General features: G+C 46.2%; 1 protein-coding gene across 4 annotated transcripts in view; it reads left to right on the forward strand.

The window, feature by feature from the left end:
• LOC123144488 (uncharacterized) overlaps positions 1-21382 on the forward strand; it is a 36526-nt gene that overhangs the window by 6479 nt on the left and 8665 nt on the right. For 3 of the 4 annotated variants that reach the window (XM_044563651.1, XM_044563649.1, XM_044563648.1), the window contains exons 2-12: positions 7755-7864; positions 8669-8731; positions 8818-8998; positions 9097-9201; positions 9275-9405; positions 9534-10095; positions 11032-11097; positions 15395-15471; positions 16074-16355; positions 17640-17952; positions 18035-18184. In XM_044563651.1, coding sequence (XP_044419586.1) covers positions 7755-7864; positions 8669-8731; positions 8818-8998; positions 9097-9201; positions 9275-9405; positions 9534-10095; positions 11032-11097; positions 15395-15471; positions 16074-16355; positions 17640-17952; positions 18035-18184 — 2040 coding nt within the window. The remainder of the gene's footprint in view (positions 1-7754; positions 7865-8668; positions 8732-8817; positions 8999-9096; positions 9202-9274; positions 9406-9533; positions 10096-11031; positions 11098-15394; positions 15472-16073; positions 16356-17639; positions 17953-18034; positions 18185-21382) is intronic. The other variant, XM_044563650.1, reaches the window with a different exon arrangement.

Raw genomic sequence — 21382 nt, forward strand, 5'->3', positions numbered from 1 at the left:
GAAAGAAAAGAGAATGCCTAGACTAAGAGGAACTTCTGTGATGTTCCACAGTTTTGTCTGAGTCAGTCTGACATCTTTGCTCCAAGGGGTCATTGTTGTCCTAGTTTAGTCGAGTGTGTTTGTGTGTGTGTGTGCGCGCGCGTGTTTTTGCATTGGTCACAAGTGCTGATATGACAATGAGTATTATATATTAATATATGTAAAACAATGCACAAAAGGATCCACAAAATCCCAGTAAGGAGGCCACACGCCTTATGAAAATTATTGCAACCAAGTCGACATTAGCATTTTCCTCTTCTTTTCTTTGAGGCCCTATGATAATTTATTGAATGCGCCCTTTGGAAATATCAATGTCAGTGACCAGAAGCTTCCTCCATCTGTATTTATTTTTGGGAACTCTGTCAAAAAATACATACGTTCATGTTATGTGGGGAACCACATATGGTTGGAGGGCCCCAGCCCTGGCCGCACCACCCCTGATCCAGCCAAAGTGCTGCAGCCCCAAGCTTATTGGTGTGTGCGTGTGGTCCAAATTTTTTGGCGCACAAGTGCTTAAAGAGATCCCAAGATGGACGGCCCTTTGCTTTAGCATACTTGTGATACCACAAGTGAGCATCTCCAGCAGATGGAACGATGCCAACCAAGCCTGATTTGCATCTGGAGTGCACTGGTGTAAGAGGATTAGAGAGTAGGGAGGAGAGAATTGGTGGAACCGCTTGTTGTTTTGCTGAGCCTCGAGGGCTAGTATATATAGATTACAAGACTTGGAGGGCAAGAAGCCTCTTCTAGAGATAAGGCAGGAAACATATAGGAGAGATTACAATCAATCTTAACAAATCCTGACCTACCGTAACCTATACTCTAACATCCCACTCTCAGTCACAACAGTAGCACAACGGTAGCAGAGCATACGGTGAGACTGGATAAGAAGCCGAAGGTCAGTCAGAATGATCGATGCGTCGCGGATGTTGTGGCTGGAGTGAAAACCGTTGCTCAAGCAAGGCGGTGTAGCCGTTGTCAAGGTAGCTGTTCGAGGGACGTCGTGGTCGATGTCGAGGTCCGGGTTGACGGTGTCGAGGTAGACGCATGTGGAGCCGCGGGCGCAAGGTAGCGCCGTGTAGTTAGGGACGCAGGGAAGCACCAAGAGGAAAATCGGGGACGCGATTGAGGCAGTCGTCAAGGAGTGTCGATGCCGAAGATGATGTTGTCGAAGCCGTCATAGACGAGGCACCACACCATGTTTGCCAAGCCCGGTGACACGTTGAGGACGAAGGCACACATCAGTGTTGCCAGTCCCGGGCATGCGTAGTTGGGGACCAGCACGAACTGTACGCCATGTCAAAGGTGCCGCGCCGGGCAGCGGCAGTGGCTGCTGCGTCGGAGCGCCGGGCGCGGCGGAGGCCGCCAGGAGCGGCGGCTGCCACTGCAGCCAGGGCGGGGCGGTGGTGGCGGTGGATGGCAGCTGCAGCGGCCCGGCGGAGGCTGCCACGGCAGCCATGGCGGCGCGATGGACGGCGCAGCCGGGTGCGACCCGGCGAGCGCGGCGGAGGCCGCTTGGTGCGGTGGCTGCCACGACAGCCACGACGGTGCAGCCGGGTCCGTCCCGTAGGACCCGGCCAAGAACAGGCGGATCTCCTGGACCGCCTGGGTTAGGTCCTGTAGCGCCCCGGACACCTCCTTCGGGGTGAGGACGGCGGAGGCGGGCGCGACGGAGGATCCCGACGCGGGCAAGAGCGGGGCGACGGTCGTGGTGGTCGCCGGAGGCGACGAGGTGACCGGCAGCGGAAGAGACGGGTTGGGCGGCGGTGAAGACATGATCGAACCGAAGCTAGCTGATACCAAATTGTTATGGCGCTGCTAGGAGGGCGCGAGAGGGCCGGCCTGGGGCCTTTTTGCCCACGGCGGCCGGGCAAGAGGGAAGGGATTTCCTTCTTAATTCTTGCTTGATTAGATTGATACATCTCCTCCCCTTATATAGAGAGGTTTACTTGACCCCTAAGCAAGCGACCCTTATCTCTATTAACCCTAAGACTAACGGGCTATACCGCCAGCCCAGGCCCATTAGGCCCATTACGTACTCTAACAGGAGGCCTCTAGAACGGGTGTGGCGCAAAACGACATGAGGTGCCTGATGGGGGCCACATAAGTTGCTTGTAAAACGCGGCGGCAGTGCTCGAAGTAGGCGAGGAAGAACCCAACAGCGTGACGAGTACTATGCGCGGACGGTGGTGATCCTACACCAAGGGATTCGATGCAACGGAGGGAAGGACCACAAAGCAGTGGCGACACTGCGGCCTGAAGGGGCTACGCAACGGTAGCCTGTTGCTCGATCGGTGGAGGGACGCGTGTACTCGGTGACGATCTTCACGATAACCACGGAGGCGCACGGAGACGACTGATCAGGTCGTCGCGTGGCGCAGGTGGTGGCGTCCCGATTGAGGAAGGCCATGACGATGGGCGATGGCGGCGTAGATCGACGTGCAGACGAAGCAGCAGAGAGGTGGCTGGTGTAGTTGCCGCCGAGGTTGGAGTAGAGGGTCGTCATGGCGGCAGGCGACACGATCGATCTTAGATCGGAAAACCAAAAAGAAATGCCGATCAATTTGTACGCGCGAGAGAAAAAACCCCTTATCAATGAATCGGGAAAAAGATTTCTCTAGGTCAGCCAATCAACACGATCGGCGGACGAACCCTAGGTACGAGTTGCGCAGCGCCTGGAGGAGATCATGGAGATCGACCTCCCCGGTGGCGCGCAGCGCAGAAGCTAGGTCTAGGAACTTGTGGCAGATACCATGTAAGAGGATTAGAGAGGAAAGAATTGGTGGAATCACTTGTTGTGTTCCGGACCCTTGAGGGCTAGTATATATAGTGTACAAGACTTGGAGGGCAAGAAACCTCCCCTAGAGATAAAGTAGGAATCGTACAAGAGAGATTACAATCAATCTTAACAAATCCTAACCTACCATAACCTGTACTCTAACAACTGGCCTTCAAAAACTTGCTCACATCGTACCAGCCATGCAGAAAGGTCTTCCTTGCCATCAAATAGTGGAAACTCCAGCTTGGAAGAAGCACCTGGGTCAAGGATGTCAACTGAATGTTGGTTTGGGATGGATGATGATGTGTGGAAGTGGGCAGAACTATATGGTGGAGGCAGGTAGTTGGGTGGCTGTTGTTTTGCTTGGTTCGGAGGGATAGAGATAATTGGTGTGCTTTGCTGGATTGGGTAGGAAGTTGCAGGGTAGGCCAAGGGGTACCGGTGGGTGGAAAGTAGTATGGCGAGTAGGGCTGGTAGGGTGGTTGCATTGGCAACATGGTAGGGGAAGAGGATGCAAGGGTGGGGAAGGAGGTACTTACTAGCGATGGTTGATTGGCAGCGGCGGTGGCTGAAGGTGAGGCGCTGCTGGAGACAGCTGCTGCTACACTGGAGGATGCGATGGGTCGGTGAGGGAGGTAGGTTGAGGACCCATGATGCCGACGCCGGCAGCCAGTGGAACACTGGTCAGTGGACGGGTCTCGTAAGCCGCCATCCTTGTTGACATATCATGGAGTTGTTCCTGGAGGGTTGCAAGTTGCTCTTGATGCAGCGCCCATATTTTGGTGTCAGGAAGCGTGAACTGATACTCGGTGTCAGTTTCGGCACCAGACATGGAATCTGATACCAAATTGGAACAACCCCTGGGTCTGATGGCGGTCCTGTGGCCTGGAGGTGCGTGGGGTCCAACTGTTCTTCGGCGAGCAATGCCGTTGCCGGTGCAGTAGCAGAAGGTAGTGGGGATTAGAGATAGAGAACAGGGATTAGGGAAACTAGACTATTGATTATTCTCTTGCTTTTGACCGACTGATTTCTCTTGCCTGATAAGTCGCGTCGAGCGCGCGACGCGTGTCCTGTCGTCTCTCCCAACCTTATCCCCTCGCCCTGCGAAAAAAAACCCTTATCCCCTCGCGATGCCCATCCAGATTTCTTCCTGAGTCTTCATCTTCCCTCGCCCCTCTCCATCTCACATCTCGCTGCTGCCCCGCCCACCATCTTCTCCCTGCCCACCATCTTCTCCCTGCCCACCATCTTCTCTCATCTCTCGCGGCAAGTGGCTTCCGGCGAACCTCGCGTTGCCTGCTGCCAGGTCGGCGGCAGAGCTGCGTTGCAGCAGGGCGAAGCACGAGGACGCCGCTGCCGCGCCGGCGGCGGAGCTGCGTTGCAGCAGGGATAAGCACGAGGAAGCTGCTGCCGCGCCGACGGTGGAGCTGCGTTGCAGCAGGGCGAAGCACGAGGACGCCGCTGCCGCGCCGGCGGCGGAGCTGCGTTGCAGCAGGGCGAAGCACGAGGACGCCGCTGCCGCGCCGGCGGCGGAGCTGCGTTGCAGCAGGGATAAGCTACGCAGGGCGAAGCACGAGGACGCCGCTACCGCGCCGGCGGCAGAGCTGCGTTGCAGCAGGCCTAAGCACGAGGAAGCTGCTGCCGCGCCGGCGGCGGAGCTGCGTTTGCAGCAGGGCGAAGCACGAGGACGCCGCTGCCGCGCCGGCGGCGGAGCTGCGTTGCAGCAGGGATAAGCTCGAGGAAGCTGCTGCCGCGCCGGCGGCGGAGCTGCGTTGCAGCAGGGCGAAGCACGAGGACGCTGCTGCCTCACCGGCGGCGGAGCTGCATTGCAGCAGGAGAAACGCTGCTGCCACGCTGGTGACGGAGCTGCGTTGCAGCAGAAGAAGCACGGGGCGCTGCTGCCACATACGGCGGTGGAGCTGCGTTCCGGCAGGAGAACCACTGGAACGTTGCTGCCACGCCCACCGGTGGTGCTGTAACGGCCATGGAGGACACCGCTGCCATGTCCGACAGCGGAGCTGCATTGCAGCAGGTCACCAGTTGCAGATGCACTGCCACAATCCAGCAGCGAGGCATTCAGTGCGTCTCGCCGGAGCTCGTCGCCCTACCCAGCACTCCCCGTGTGCGTGGAAGAGGAGAAGAGAGCGTGGGGGAATTTTTTTGTTGTGATGCGGGAGCAGGACGAAGCTGCGGCAGCGTTTGCGTGAGAAAGATGCGAGTATAAATCCAATGGATGCGGGGGCCTAGATCGGACGGCTCGCGAGCCGACTGATTTCCCCCTGAAATCAGCCGGCTTACGCCTAGCAGCGGCCTTTCCATTGATTATATTGCCTCCCTCTAGCTTACAAGAGCAGGTCCTTTACATAGGACACAGACTAGTACTACTTTGACATACCCTGGACTCTAATTGGAATCTGACTCAAACTAGACTACCTTACCATAACCTGGAGACTACCAAAACAGGGGCATCCTTCCGGACATCAAACTGCTCTTGTCTAGCCACAACCTAACCTGCCCCTGCTGCCTTGCGCCTAAGGAATTCCCCACATAACACCCCCACCACCCGCATGCAATGGGCAAAGCATTATTATGATGGCAAGCACCGCGAGCTGGCATTTGACGTCGGAGATTGGCATGGCTTCGCCTTCACCATTGTGCAGCCGCATCGTTACCAGGCTACAAGCATGGCAAGTTGTCTCCTTGCTTCTATGGCGTGGCAAGCATGCAGTGGGCAAGTTGTCCCCACAGAAGTCATTGGATCCGTTGCATATAGACTCGCGCTGCCTGCTGGTACTCGGCTCCATGATACGTTCAGTGTCAGTCTCCTCAAAAAGTTTGATGGTGACCTGCCGGCCACTCCTGCTGTACTGCCCGCCATTGAGAATGTCGTTCGGTGCATGCACCAGCCAAGGTTCTTCAGTCCAGCCTTCGCCGTGGAGTGAAGCATATCTTTGTGCAGTGGGTTGGGGCTTCTGAAGATGATGCAACATGGGAGCCTTTGGATGAGTTCATTGCTCGTTTTCCCTCGTTTCAGCTCAAGGACGAGCTGTTTGTGGAGGGAAGGAGAGATGTTATGTGGGAAACCACATATGGTCGGAGGGTCCCAGCCCTGGCCACACCACCTCCCTGATCCAGCCCAAAGTGGCCAGGATTCCCTTGCTGCTACAAGTTATTTCTTTAGGTTCAGAGTCGTATTAGGTGCAGAGTCCAGATTAGAATTCGTTTCAGAGTCAGATTGTTTTTCCTTTGAGTCGGCTTGTCAGCCAAGCTATCCCTCGTATATATTGGGCTTCTAATAAAGCATCAGAATTCAGAGTAGTACTTTCTATTAGGCCTAGGGTAATTAGAGTTTGTTCCAGTTCCATTGAATCAAACATGCTAGCAGCTCAAAGTTAACGATCCTTGGAAGATTATGTGTATTACACTATTATGTAGCCTAGCTTTTAGCAAATTCCAAGTGAATTTTTTTCCAGTCACATGCCCCATATGAGACCAAGAAAGCTCCAAGCCTGTATCAACTTTGACTAAAGAGCTGCCAAATAACAAGTGCTGTTAATCATCTAAATGACCTGAGCGACAAAGGGCTCATAGTTAAGATTCCACGAAGTGCTTCCTCATTATAAGTTTCACGTTGAGTTATCATGCAACATAATTCATGGAAATGAATACCACATGCTTAAGTGTGCAGTTCATCCATATCCATATGCAAGAGGACATTCTCCCTTTCCAAAAAGGAAATGCCAATTCTCCTCAGAATCTGATAAAAAATTATACACTTGGTCCGTTGGAATTCAGGCGATTACTAAATTTATGTGAAGTTATCTTTACTCTAAATACTTTATTCCAGACACCTTACCATCTAATTCTTGAAACTGATCCAAGCCAATCTAGACAAAGGAAGCAAGAATGCACTTTCCATTTCCAGCAAGTTTAAATATCTGTATACTTTGATGTGTTTTGGAGTTGCCCATTGGAGTATAGAACCCTTCCAAAGGTCTGACTAAACAATAATACTACCTCCGTTCCGAATTACTTGTCGCACATATGGATGTATCTAGATGTATTTTAGTTCTAGATACATCCATTTCAGCGACGAGTAATTTGGGACGGAGGGAGTAGACGAGTCATCGCCAAAGTTTGGACCTGCAATACCTCTAAAAAGATCTAATTGCCTAAGTACATCTATGATCTGTCCACCAATACATACCTTTACTATAGCAGCATGAGGAACATACATTTATAATATTTCTTCATAGAAAATCTACCGCAGGAATATCTTGTTTGTTGTAGAACTTGTGAGGTTAAGCATAAGTACCTGATTTGGCCTTCTTAAATTGGTTATTGCTTGACGAGCTGCTAAGAACTGAAGACTCCACTTCCGGAGGAAAGCTCTTCTAGTTAGTCTCACCCATAAAGTACACAACTTGCTATTCTCTATGGCCTTAATGCCTTATGTAATTCTGTAGAGCATGTGCTCTGGATATTCTCAGTGTCTCTGCAGAAATAGTTAGGTGAGGTGAAAAAAGACCTGCATTGGATGACAGAGCATTAGTCCTGGGCCACCTGGCACATTTGCCCATCATGATTATGTTAATCCCCTTGCCTCTTTTTTTTAAAAAGAAATGGAAGCTTTATTACCCCCGGCCTCTGCATCCTTAGATGCATATAGCCTACCTTATTACATTGTTTATTACAAAGAAAAGAAACTTGATCTCACCAAAAGAGGGCAAAGTCAAAAACATGAACCAACTATGACGATTCATGCCAAAGTCAAAAAATCTTCTCCCATTTGACATCTTCAATTCTTCTACTTGTAAAAGCTGACGAAGGGGTCGATGTTGCCCAGCTCAGCAGTAGCATCAATAACTGTTCCTTTTTTTGGATAAAGTTCAGTTCATTTTCTTATGTTACTCTGTCACCTTTTTGTGCATGGCAGAGGCCTGTTTCTGAGATGATGAGATATATCAATAAGTTCAAATCTGATTTTGGTGGAAACATTATTTCACTTGAGCGTGTTCAGCCATCCTTGGACCATGTACCACATCGGTAAGCTGTAAGCTAAACTTCACACTTTTTTTTGCCAACATTATGGGTGTTCCTTCTCGATAAACCTTTCTAATCAAGCATTAAGCTAAAATACGATGCAACTATGCTTGAGTAAGTCTCTAGTTGTTCAAGTAATCATGTGCTGTTCTTGCTTTGCGTATCCTCTTTTTACGCCATTCACATTTCATGGAGAATGAACCTTCCCTGGAATGATGTGGATTGTGGTACAGTCTTGACAATGCTATAGTAAGGTTCTCAGAATTCCAATTTTAGTGCCAATCCCCCCTTTGCTCTGAATATGGAGTGGACCAGCCATGTGAAATAGGATTAATTCCAACATTGTCAGGCTGGAATTCGTTCTTGATTAACACAGTTTTGGTGCCGATCTTTACGACTTCTCTGCGTTGTTAAAGAGTATTTGCATGGCACCCTATATATTGCTATGGTGACATGGCCTAAGATAAATTCACTTAATGAGAGAACCATATGAGGTAGAATATCACTCATCTTTAATCAGCAAATTATCCAGATACATTGCATATGACCCCCGATATATCTGAAACCAGAAACAAACGCTTTCAAGATTTTTTTTTCTGTCCGGCGCCACTGAGCAGAATCTTTAGGGAAGTTGATGTAGGGTGGAACCCTAATTGGTGATCTTTTCACACTTGGAGGGGGAAAGAGAGCAAATCAAAGAGGAACACATGAAGAATTCTCAAATAGACAAGATCCAATCACACATATGCTAAATCTTCTCATGCTATTGCTGCTTTTTTTTATCTATTTGTTGGTGAAATCATGTAGATATCTTTTAGCGGAGGCTGGTGACACTCTATTTGCTACATTTATCGGCACAAACCAATACAAGTAAGCTTATTTTTTGGGAACTTAAAAGTATGAAAAGTTTGCTGCGTTTACAATTGCATCAAGTTCTCCCATATTTTTGTTTCTAGAGATATTATTGCTGATGTGAATATACTCCAAGGAACCATATTTCACGAGGATACAGCTCAGGATTTAGCTGATGCTATTGACTCTGAGCAGAACAGCGACCAATTTGGTGAAGAAAACATTGGGGTATCCTGTCGAGAAAAACCAAAACAGTTCGGGAAATCAAAACCTGCTGCACACCGAGTATGCGTTAGCTGCAATTTTTGTTCGAAAAAAAATTCTTGTCTTTTCTAGGAACTGATTCAGCGCTATTATGACTTTTAACTCAATAATTCATGTAGGGTTTTTTAGCTCGTGCTAAGGGAATCCCAGCACTGGAGCTATACAAACTTGCACAGAAAAAGAACAGAAAACTTGTTCTTTGTGGTCATTCGCTTGGCGGAGCGGTAGGCAATGCCTAACTTGCATTATCTTACCCCCTTTTTTTTAATTACTCATGTGTCACAAACTGTATTACAGGTAGCTGCTTTGGCTACTCTTGCTATATTAAGAGTACTATCCTTGCCGTCTCCAACTAAAGAGGCTAACAGGCTTCAGGTGAAGTGTATCACGTTTTCTCAGCCACCTGTTGGGAATGCTGCATTAAGAGAGTAAGTTTGGTTAGAATGGGCATAATGTGCTACTTGACAGGGTGGTGTAATATCGTAAATATACTTTACTTTATTTTATTTTAATTATTGTGAACCAATTCTTAATTGCTCCTCTTTTCATGCATTAGTTATGTTCATCGAAGAGGATGGCAATACTACTTCAAATCGTACTGTATTCCAGAGGATGTGGTGCCCCGTATTCTGTCACCTGCGTACTTTCATCACTACAATGCCCAAACACCCGAAGCATCTTTTGCAAATAGAGTGGATGTAAGATCAGAAGAAAATAAGAAAACAAGCACCGAAGGTGCCGTGGATAACAATAGGGAACAACTTGTTCTTGGTGTTGGCCCTGTTCAAAAGTCACTCTGGACACTTTCAAAGCTTGTTCCCGTTGAAGGAGTGCGGAAGAGTTTAAGTGTACTTCAAAAACAAGCAAATATTTTTGAAAAGGCATCCACACAGTTGGATAGTTATTTGCAATCAAAGGTTGATGAATCGGAAGAAGAGCCGTGGTCTCTTGAAATTCAGGAAAGTTCAGAAGGGATTGCTCTTACCCCTTTATCTGACAATCATGGAGGGACCACTGAAGAAAACAATAGGACTGAAAAAATTAATTCATCTAAAGTTGGATGTTCCAAGCGGTGGAGTAGAGTGCCTTCTTTGCCTTCATATATACCATTTGGTGAGGTCAGTATTATCCTTCTGATTTATTACTCCCGTGTCTGGCTCTTATTTGTAGCTACTATTGGCAGCATATCCAGTGTCCCTTTATGTCACATGGTATGGTTACCGCGACACTCTTTTATGCATATCACACCTGTACATGACAAATCTTTTGTTACACAGTAATCTTTACCAGCATGATTTTCTCAAACTGTTCTTAACCTATCAGGCCATTGCTAAACAGCTACAACTTGTTTAGAAGAATATTCCTACTTCTTGTGTATGTTAGCTCTGTCTCTAGTTCTAAACTTTGCCACAATACATATTCTCTGATTATTATTTGCTTTTCTTCCACATTTGAAATATTTGCATTTGTTATTTGTTATTATTTACCTCGCAAAACATGTGTAGTCTTAGACTTGCCCAATGCTTAAAATTGAATGAATGATGATGCCTGTTTTGATCGGAACATTCTTGTTTATTGACTAACCTGGTATATCAATTCATTGTAAGCTTGCATGCATGTGGTTCCATGAGCATTGAATAATTATGGAAGGATCTAGTACTGACATAACCTTATTTTCCTATTTACTGTGAAGTAGTACATAAAAAGTGAACAATAATATTCTTCTTTGCTTTGTTGAGAGGGATCCGCCCCTTTATGTAGTAGACAAGACTTGAGTGACAATCCAGTAAGTCTATACCAACTCTTATATGAGCTCTAATCTGACTAGACTATTTCCTAATAAAGTTGCTTAATCTACTACGACTCTAATTAAGGGATAACACTCCATGTTTGATGGGCTGGCCAACATAACATCTCGTCGTATTTCGTAGCTCTTTGAGCTTCGCAAGTCGGATGGGGACAACGTGCCTTGCGGTTGCTCGTTCCTCCCTTGTCAGGTTATCATGAGCTTCCACTTCTATTAATGACAATGATTATTGTTTTATGTTTTCCAGCTTTACCTGTTGGGAGATTCATCAGTTACTACACTTTCAGATTCAGAATACTCGAAGATGACGTCGGTATGAACTTTTAGTTTCAGTCTCGTCACCTTCTGAAATAAAATGTACAGCTAATAAATATATGTTTTTTTTATCACAAGAAACATGTATAGTTTTTTAAGATAATGGAAGCTTTTATTACCCCTGGCCTCTGTATCATAGATGCATGCAATCACACTTATTAGAGAGTTTATTACATCATCAAGAAAAAATGATCTCGACTATTACCTCCATCCGCTTTTATTGGGCTGGAGAGCCACGATACCAAGTTCAGATTTACTAGGCCGTTGCCTCAATGTTCTTTTGCTTCGTTTAATTTTCTGATAGAATTAACTGGGAGACGTACGCTTCGCTTCGAATAACGAAAAGGCTGGCGCCTTCATTGGCCACACATGGGCTTTGCATGCGCACACGAAGCCTCATGAGCGGGCGAACGCAGCCGTTGGCGAAACTCCTGATTCTGCCGGCCGGGATTAATTAGCGCCAATTAGTGATGGGGTAATTAATAACGCCTAAATCCTTTCAATTTTGCTGGCTGGCTCTTTAAACCTAGACGCAGGGACTAAAAAGAAGAGACCAAAACATCCAGACCAATCACCACCAAAAGATTTAGACCACCAAGCAAGTCTACATCCAAATCAAGACATAAATTCCCTGGTAATCCATTCGAGCTACTTGGCGCCAAGCTCCATCAGCTCCTTGCACTACTCCTTTTGTAAGAATGCCCATGACCGCAACCAACTGGTACACGAGAATAGGACCTTCATACATAGTGAACTTTTGCTTGGAAGATCTATCACATAAGCATTATCGTTTATCTTTCTCTGAATAGAGTAGGGCCCATATACACTTCAACATCACCGACATGGAATGATTTCCGCCTCCTTTTGCACTCAGTGAGTGGTTTATATTTCTGATTTTGTGCTTCCAAAACACTGCAAAATTCTTCATAATTTAGTGTAGTTATCTGCAAAGGACAATGTTGATTTTGTGTTTCCCCTTGATGGTAGCATCACCAAGTCCACCACATGTGTTTGAACTTTAGTGTAAACAATAGGAAAAGGACTCCTTCCTGTGGACCTATGCTTAGAGTTGTTGTAGGAGAACTCCGCGAAAGATAAAGCCAAATCCCATTGGCCCTTTCTCCACAAATGCAACAATCAGATTACCCAAAATTTTCTTCATCACTCTGTTTGCCCATTTGTTTGTGGATTGACAGTGCTAGAAAATTTTAATTCAGTGTTGAATTGCTTCCAGAAAGTGAGGTAAATTGCAGTAAGAAACTTGCTATCATGGTCTGAGACAATGGACCTTGGAACTCCATGAAGTCTGACCACTTCACGAAAGAAAAGATTTGCCACATGATGAGCATCCGTTGTCTTGCGGCATGTAATGAAATGAGCCATTTTAGAGAATCTGTCAACGACCACAAACAGAACATCACTCCCTTGTCTGGTACTTGCCAAACCCAAGGCGAAGTCCATAGAAATATCCTCCCATGGAGCAACAGGAACATGCAAAGGCATGTATAACTTTGTGTTTAGGACTTGGCCTTTGCAGGTTTGACATATGGGGCACCATTGAACAAATTTTCCAGCATCTCTCTTTAGTTCTGTCAAATAATAACGAGCCTCTAGGTTAGCAATAGTCTTGTCACGTCCAACATGGCCACTAAGATCACTTGAATGGAGCTAACTTCTTGGGATGTACAAACGATCATTTTTGAAGAGATAGCCAACTTGCACCAGGTAGTCATCACCTAATGGCTGGCCACTGTTGTGCTGTACCCGAACATGGCCAAAGTTTTCATCGTCCTCATACAACTCCTTTATTTGGTCCATACCTGGAAGTTCAACCCTAATTCGTCCAAGGGGTATGGTATATGTAGTCTAGGGGGTAAATGGGGATACATGGGCTGAAACCCTAGTCTCTGCACTCGGGCAGGTACCGGATGTCTGGCCCTCAAAAGAAGTCAAGAGACATGCACGACAACTCAAAGCATCGTTTCTCGCTTGGTTGCTCCAGATTTATGCACAATGAGATAGTTAAACCTCTCCAAATATGCTGCCCATCTTGCAAGCATGTGATCGGCATGCTTTTGATTTCTAAAATGCTTTAAGGATTGATGGTCAGTGTAAACAATGAACTTTTTAGGCAGTAAATTGACTCCCCAAGGTTTTAAAGCTCTGAAACAACATACAGTTCTTGCTGACAAGTGCTCCATTTCAGCCATGATTGGCTTAACTTTTCACTGAAGAAAGCAATGGGCTTCCTTTCTTGAGATAAAACAGCTCAAATGCCTACTTCACTTGCATCACACTCCAACTGAAAAGTCTAGTTGAAATCAGGTAGCACCAAAACAGGAGCTTGTGAGAGTTTTTGCTTGATCTCTAGCTTCAGCTGCTTCTGTCCATTGAAACTTTCCTTTCTTCAAGCACTCGGTAATTGGTGCCTTGATATTGCTGAAATTCTTCACAAATCGCCTATAAAAGGTTGTAGGGCCATGAAAACTTATTACCTCAGAAATGGTCTTCAGAGTTGGGCCATTCTCAAATTGCCTCAACCTTAGAATTGTGAAGGAGTATTAGTATTAGACCTAGGAATCCTATTAGGCTATGTTTCCTTTCCTTGTACCCCAAGTCTTATGTAATATATATACGCCCCATGGGCTATGCAACAGAGATAAGTTGCATCCATAACATGGTATCATGACCTCGACTCAGGTCGGGCCTAGCCTAAAGGTCAAACGCCCCGATCCGGCGACTCCGCCCTCGATCCAGATCAGACCGGGCCTCCAGGTCAATGGCCCATCCATCCCGATCTGCTTCATTGCCGCCATTGTCCAACGTCCGCCAGCGTGGCCTGCGTGTTCCGCCAAAACATGAGCCATCCCCTGGCCAGCGTCTCCACCACCCCTGGTCAGCGCTCCCGTCACCTCCTGGATGGCGCGGCCCCAGCCACCTTCTGTTGCGTCGCACGGCTTACCCCGGTTGCTGCTGCTAGCACACGGTTCTGCCTGCTTGCCTTCTGCAGTCACGCACCTCTCTCTTCTGCTGCTGGTTGCCTGCCGTGTGCTTGTTCCTGCTCATCGTGGCCAAGTGCTGGCGCTGGCTGCTTAGCACTTGGGCTGCTCCTGGTTGATTCCTGCTGCTACAAGGTCAAAGACTATTACGTGTGGCTGCTGGATTTTGGTTTGGTTGTCTTGTTTCATCACCACACTCCATTGAAAAAAAAGAGTGAAAGAAAAAAGAGAGCAAAAAAAAGACAAAAAAAAAATGTTCTCGTTGAGTACGCATGTCCCTTGATGCCCGCTGCCTCTTGATGGTGTTTCTTACATTGACCCAATCTCACACATTCATCGTCTCTCGGTGCTTACTGCTCGTCCGCATGTGATGTTGTTCCCTTCGGCGTCTTTTGCAGGCTGTGCTGGTCACTCTCCAGCGATTTCTCTCATGATTTTCGTCGGTGGTGATGATTGCTCTACACCTACTTCTATAGGTCACACTTCAGCGACTCCTCTTGCGACCTCTGCACATGGTGATCATTGCTCTACGTCGTCTCTCGTGCTTTTCATGGACTACGCATCGTACACACGCCTTCCCTTGGCGCTTGGTGCTTGTCTGCATGTTACCTCGTCTCCTCCGTCTGCCTCTGCAGATGATACTTGTCATGCTACACCGCCTTATCTATCGGCTTCCACTCTTGCATCCATGATGGCTTGCACTTTCTCAGTGTGTGCTCCCTAGCTTCTAAATCTCTATATTTTTCGCTGCGTCCATCAAGTCCGTTGCTCTTCCGTTTTTCTCATGCCATGCAAGTCCACCATACCTTTGTCCGTCAGCCTATTTTTGGTCCTTGTCCTTTATATTGGATTTTTGTGGCCGCTTTTTGCATTGTTGATCTACAACCATTCTCTTGCCGCCGAGCTTCTTTTGCCGCCGGTTTTCTTGGGCTATGATTTTGTGCACAATGCTTCATTCTCTTGAGGTGCCATCTTCTTTTGACAACCCTTCTTCTTTTTGATACTTATCTTGTATCTTCTACTGATGTGGTGTCTTCCTCTGATGCACCATCTTCTTTGTTATCTCCTTTAGCTTGACTCAACAGGTTTTGATGACTTTTCATGCTACCACGACATTCTCAAGACGCCGATTTTGGATTATCATTTTTTTCCAGTGTTACACTTTTTCAAATGCAATGCTATTGCATACGCTTTGCATTTGAGGGTCTAACATGTATAGTTTGTCTTATCGTCTGACATATTGTCATATTGGATCTACTCATTTCTGTTGCTCTGTTATGGCAAAGGCATTTGCAGGTGCAGTCTGTTATAATGGAGTTAAGAGAGCGTCTTCAGTCACACTCGATGAAATCCTACAGAGCCCGCTTCCAAAAGTAAGATTTTTGATTGTGTTCAACAAGTACAAATTATCACCCAAAACTTTCATCACTCATTAGCCAACTCGAAGCCATACATGGTTTTTAGAAGAAAAAGGAAAAAGGAGGACAATTCTTTTTTGTGAAGGGATTAATATTTTGGAAGACAACAAAGGAAATGTGCATCATTTCATATCTTCTTTCTGCTGGAAGCCTTTGTTTCTCATAAAGGGCTGTATAAAGTATTCTTTATTCCACACAGTTTGTAGGCAAAATAATGATAAGTAGGTCTGCCAAGACTAGTGGCAAAATAATGATAATTAGGATTGATGGTCAGTGTAAACAATGAACGTTCCTTGTATCAACTAAGTCTGAAACTATGTTTAGCTTAGCACATGCGGTCAAAAACTCATTCATTGCATTAATTTAGTCGGATAAGATTTCAAAGCTGATATTATTATCTTCGCAACAATGGGTTCACCTTTTCAAATTTAGCTTTCCTTGGTTAGGATTTCTGGTGTAGCATGGGAAGCATTTGTTTATCTGCATTTTTAGTCAGAGTTATTGCTCTCAAAAGACCACTCAGCACTAAAAGTTGTCATCTGTATGACTTTATGCAGAATGTATCATGTGTGCATGTGTGCAAATGCCCCCCTATTTACGGGCATCGAGCAACTACAACAATTTTCGCATCTACAACAGCTACTTGGTCTGACAGCTACTGATTCTGTTGAACTTGGTCACATTGTGGAGCCTCCTGCCATTAGAACTGCGACTTCTATTCTTCCTCTTGGATGGACTGGCCTTCCTGGTGGCAAAAGTGCTGAACCGCTGAAAGTAGATATAATTGGACACGGTCTGCATATGTGCACGCTTTTCCAGGCTCAGATAAATGGAAGCTGGTATGTTTTGGCCTGGGCCAGATCTGTACAAGTTTATGAGCTCAGCAGAATCGATTTTACTTGATCAAGCATTGTAGACTTGCAGTTGGTTTTTTCCTATATGCTTTTTTCACATGTTCTTCTAGAACTGTGTTGCCTTGCATCTTATGATACACCATTTTTTAAGCTAAAAAGAATGTTAACGTCATAATACTCTGAATGCAAGTTATTGGAAACTAGCAATCAACTAACTCGGTATCGAATGGGGGCAAAACCAGCATGATTTGTATAAGAAAGAATGACAGGTAAGGAATCAGTCAAACATTAAAGTGATAATCACCAAATTATACCAGTTTGGTCCCTGAAGTTTAAAATGGGCATGCTAGTCCTTTGAGGCTTAACAACCGATGAAGGACATCCATCTGATGGCATGTCTCACAGCGTGTTCATGCCATGTCGGGCTCTCCTTAAGGTTGTTGATTCATTGCTTGATCTGCATCTTTTTTTGATGTTTTCTTGAGCTGTTTCGTGCTTGATCCTTAGTTGATACATGGAACATTCAAATTCCCTGATAAAAAATTAATGATGCGTTTCAAGAATGTCGCAACGTAGAGCCTAGAGAAAGGGGCAAATTGGCCTTTTCCTGTGTGACTATTGACAGGGGAGGGATCTGAGAGAGAAACGGTGCTGACAGAGCATTGACATGTCACCCCAGTGGTGTCTTTGACTTACAGACCAAAATGTCCGTTTTTAAACTTCAAGAGCAAAAATGAGGGACCAATCCAGTCATTAACCAAACATTAAATGCATCCTTATTGTTTTATATACCTTTTTAAGAAGTTGGAACATCACATGTAACATTTAGCACCCAAAAGTAACTGTAACTTTGTTAGTAGTTCACATAGCCAATATGTTGCTTCATCTCTTAGCTGAAAAACAACTATGGAGTATCAAATATCTTCAACATTTTAATTGGGTATGGTTTGCAGCATAAGAATGCCTCTTGGTAAAACTATACATGCTATCTGCAAATACATCTTCTATATGGATATATTCTAGAATAATATTCTTTGTTGTTGTGGATTCTGAACCCTATTCCTAATCATTAACTGCAAATCATATAATTATGGTTGCATAACAATGATGTTTTGTTGAAGAAACATTTTCTATGTCTGCATGCTGTACTTGATCAATAAGTTCCCCTGTGAAAAAAGTTTTGTTCTTTCAGATTGTGCTTTTAGGGCGTGCCAATTTCTTAGTAGTTTGCATGTATTCCCTTGTTTAATCAAAAGTATCCATATGCAGGTATTCAACGGCCATTGAAACCCTACCATCAACGACATCATATTCATTGGATCAGGAGGTGCAACCTACATTGCAAAAAATGCGGATTTTAGTTGGACGTCCACTAAAGCAGCCTCCAAATTACACTAGTGAGGACTTTATGGTTCCTGTGGTCACAGGTGCTATGAATCCAGATTATGGAGTTGAGCCCTTTGAAGATAAAGGTTGTTGCAAGGGTTTGAATGAAGTTATTATATATGGTACAAGTGATTTTGTAACAATATGTAAAGAGGTCTATGTTAGGACCCGGAGAGTGCGATTGCTTGGACTAGAGGTACTTCCATATCTTTGGGAGTGTGATTATTTTCTTATGTTCCATGGAAATACTAAACTTGGACGTATATTTATGCATGTAGGGTGCGGGTAAAACTTCCTTAATAAAAGCAATGTTAGGGCAACTTAAAGAAAGAAACAATGCAGTCCTTGAGTGCATACATGTAGACTTGCATGGCAAGGCAGTATCAAATGGATTGTGCTACTTAGATTCGGCAACAGTGAAGTTGCAGGTAATGTTGTTATTTTTTGCTCTTTGCTCACCAGTTTTAGAATGCAATTCTATACCTTTTCTTTTTTGCGGGGAGAATGCAATTCTATACAGTATTGTGAAAGCCATATATTTGATAATAACTACCTCTGGTTTTGTTTACTTGACATTCTTGATCTTTCACGGTGTCCAAAGTTAAATTGACTGTTGGTCCTGTTGTTTTGGAGATAAGTAGTTTGACTACTATAAGTTATGTTTAAACATATAGATTTAGTACTTGGATAATCATATGTGCAAACCTATCTCCCTTCTTAATCTTCTCTCCTACTTAAAAAGAAAATAATGTTCCCTGTTGCGCTCTTCCGTCGCCACCCCTATCCCCATGAGCGATTTTTATCGCACACCCATGCTTTATTTTGTCACAGTCAACTAACCCACCTGGTTTTATGGCAAATAAAACCCTTAAAACCTCCCGGTAAGGCAGGGGACTGCAAATCCTTTATCCCCAGTTCAAATCTGGAAAGATCATTTGGTGTAGTTGAAATAACAGAATTGGAACTTGTTTGGTCCTCCGGTATCACAGCAGACAACAACGTGTTCTCCACCCGTAAAATCTCGGATATTAGTTATTGATCTTAACTATTAGCTAGTTTGAAATTTGAAAGCCTGCCTGTATCGGATATGTTACCCTCGCCGCGCTTCAATCTATCACGTCCGCCACACCACTAGTCCGCTATGATCCTCGCCATCTACTGATTGCATCAATCTATCTTGATTATACGTGTTGGGTAAGCAATCACACCGCATGCCACATCATCCCGTGCCGTCGATTGCCTCGAAACTTCGTCCGGATCATGTATGTTCTTCCAAGACCCGTCCTTGTCACTTCCTTTGATTGATGCTGCCGCCGCCGTCTTCCAGCACACTATGGCTGTCGTGTAGGCTCTAGAAGTAGTCTTGCTTTTTGCAGACAGGTGATGCTTTTCTCTCGCCAGTCAAGTCAGTTTTGTTCTTCTTTTAATCTTATGGCAGGTCATTGAAGGGTCTCATTTTCCGCCACAAACTATCTGGCCATTCATTCTTCTTCTAATATCATGGAAGATTTGGGGTGCCCGGTGTTAGATAAACAGCAACTGGTATTCACTGAGGGCCATAGGCCAATACATATACATGTGTGGTAAAGTGCAGGGAACCCCTTATACAATGGGGATATACAGAAAGATGACTATACACATCTAACACCCCCCCTCAAACTCATGGTGGGTCAACAACACTGAGTTTGGAGAGAAAGAAGCCATGCTGTGCTCGAGTTTGTGCCTTCGTGACAAAATCCGCCAACTGTAACTCAGAAGGCACATAGTGAAGAGCGAGAGTCTGATCCTGCACAGCAGCACGCACAAAGTGGGCATCCACACCGATATGCTTGGTGAGCTCATGCTTCACCGGGTCACATGCAATACTGATAGCACCGGTACTGTCTGATAGTAAGGGAGTCGAGGTAGTAGCAGACACACCAAAATCCTCAAGTAACCATCGTAACCAGATCACCTCATCCGTCAACATAGCCATGGCTCGCAACTCAGCCTCTGTACTCGAGCGAGAAACTGCAGTCTGTTTCTTTGTCTTCCAGGCAATGAGAGAGCCACCAAGAAAGACACAGTAAGCAGACAACGAGCGTCGATCAGAGGGATGACTAGCCCAGGTAGCATCAGAGTAGGCCTAGAGCTCAAGAGAGCTGGAGCGGGGAAAGAAAAGGCGATGAGAGATCGTGCCATGAAGATATCGTAGAACACGGAGGAGATGACTATAGTGGACAGAGGTGGGGGATGAAACAAACTGACTCAGGATGTGGACAGGATAGGAGATGTCAGGACGCGTAACAGCAAGATAGACAAGGCTGCCAACGAGGTGACGATAGCGAGTGGGATTAGGAAGAGGGTCACCATCAGAAGCACAAAGCTGAACGTTGAGCTCCATAGGAGTTACAACTATGCGCTCATCACCGAGAGCAGCGCGAGCAAGAAGATCCTGAATATATTTTTCCTGGGAGATGTAGAAGCCATCAAAGGTCGAGGAGATCTCAATCCCAAGAAAATAGCGAGGTGGACCAAGATCAGTCATGAGGAACTGGTCGCGGAGGCGAGCCTTAACAAAGGCAATGTAGTCAGAGTCAGTCACCAGTGATGATCATATCATCAACATAGAGAAGGAGAAGAGCCTGACCACGAGGAGACGTGTGAACAAACAACGCGGGATCATGATCACTGGGCAAGAAACCAGCGGCTGTCACTACAGAGGAGAAGCACTCGAACCAAGCACGAGGGGCCTGTTTGAGACCATAGAGGGAGCGGCGAAGTCTACCGACCATACCATCAGGAGCATAGTACCCCGGTGGTGGCTGCATATACACCTCCTCACGCAACTCGCCATTGAGAAATGTGTTCTGGACATCAAGTTGAGAGATAGACCAATGACGAATAGAAGCCACAACAAGGAGTGCGGACAGTGGTCATGTGGGCCACATGAGCGAATGTCTCATCATAATCGCGTCCCTGCTCCTGCTGAAAACCACGGGCCACAAGACGAGCTTTGTAGCGCTCAAGAGAACCATCGGAGTGAGTCTTAATCTTGTAGACCCACTTGTAGGTGATGGGACGAAGACCGGAAGGGAGGGAAACCAGATCCCATGTGCCAGAGCGCTCAAGAGCAGCAAGCTCTTCGGCCATCGCAAGCTGCCATTCAGGCTGAGTCATGGTAGTCCGATAGGAAGTGGGCTTAGCAATAACGGAGAGACCGTACCGATCAGGAGAATAGCGATCAGGCGAGGGGCGAGGTCGATCACGGAGGTTATGAACCGGGGGAGGCGTGAAGGGAGGTGCACCAGAGGTGGAAGGCGCGTCAGGGGAAGCATCCTCAGTACGAGGGCGGCGAGTATAGTGGAGAGGAAACGGTGAGAGAGGGCGACGGACTGGAGATGATGGTGGAGAGGTGGAGAAGGAGGATGAGGAAGATGCTGTCGGTTGTGAATGAGAATGAATGAGAGGTGCTGGAGGAAGAGGTGACACAAGAGGCACATAGCAGGGTGTATCAGGAAGGAGAAGAAAGGAAATATCGTCCACAGAGAAGCTCGAGGAAGAAGGACGTGGGTAGTAAGAGCGAGACTCGTCAAAAGTCACATCACGCGAGATGCGCAAGCGACGACCAACATGATCCCAACAAC

Source organism: Triticum aestivum, chromosome 6D (genome assembly GCF_018294505.1).
Source record: "Triticum aestivum cultivar Chinese Spring chromosome 6D, IWGSC CS RefSeq v2.1, whole genome shotgun sequence".
Classification (NCBI taxonomy): Eukaryota; Viridiplantae; Streptophyta; class Magnoliopsida; order Poales; family Poaceae; genus Triticum; species Triticum aestivum.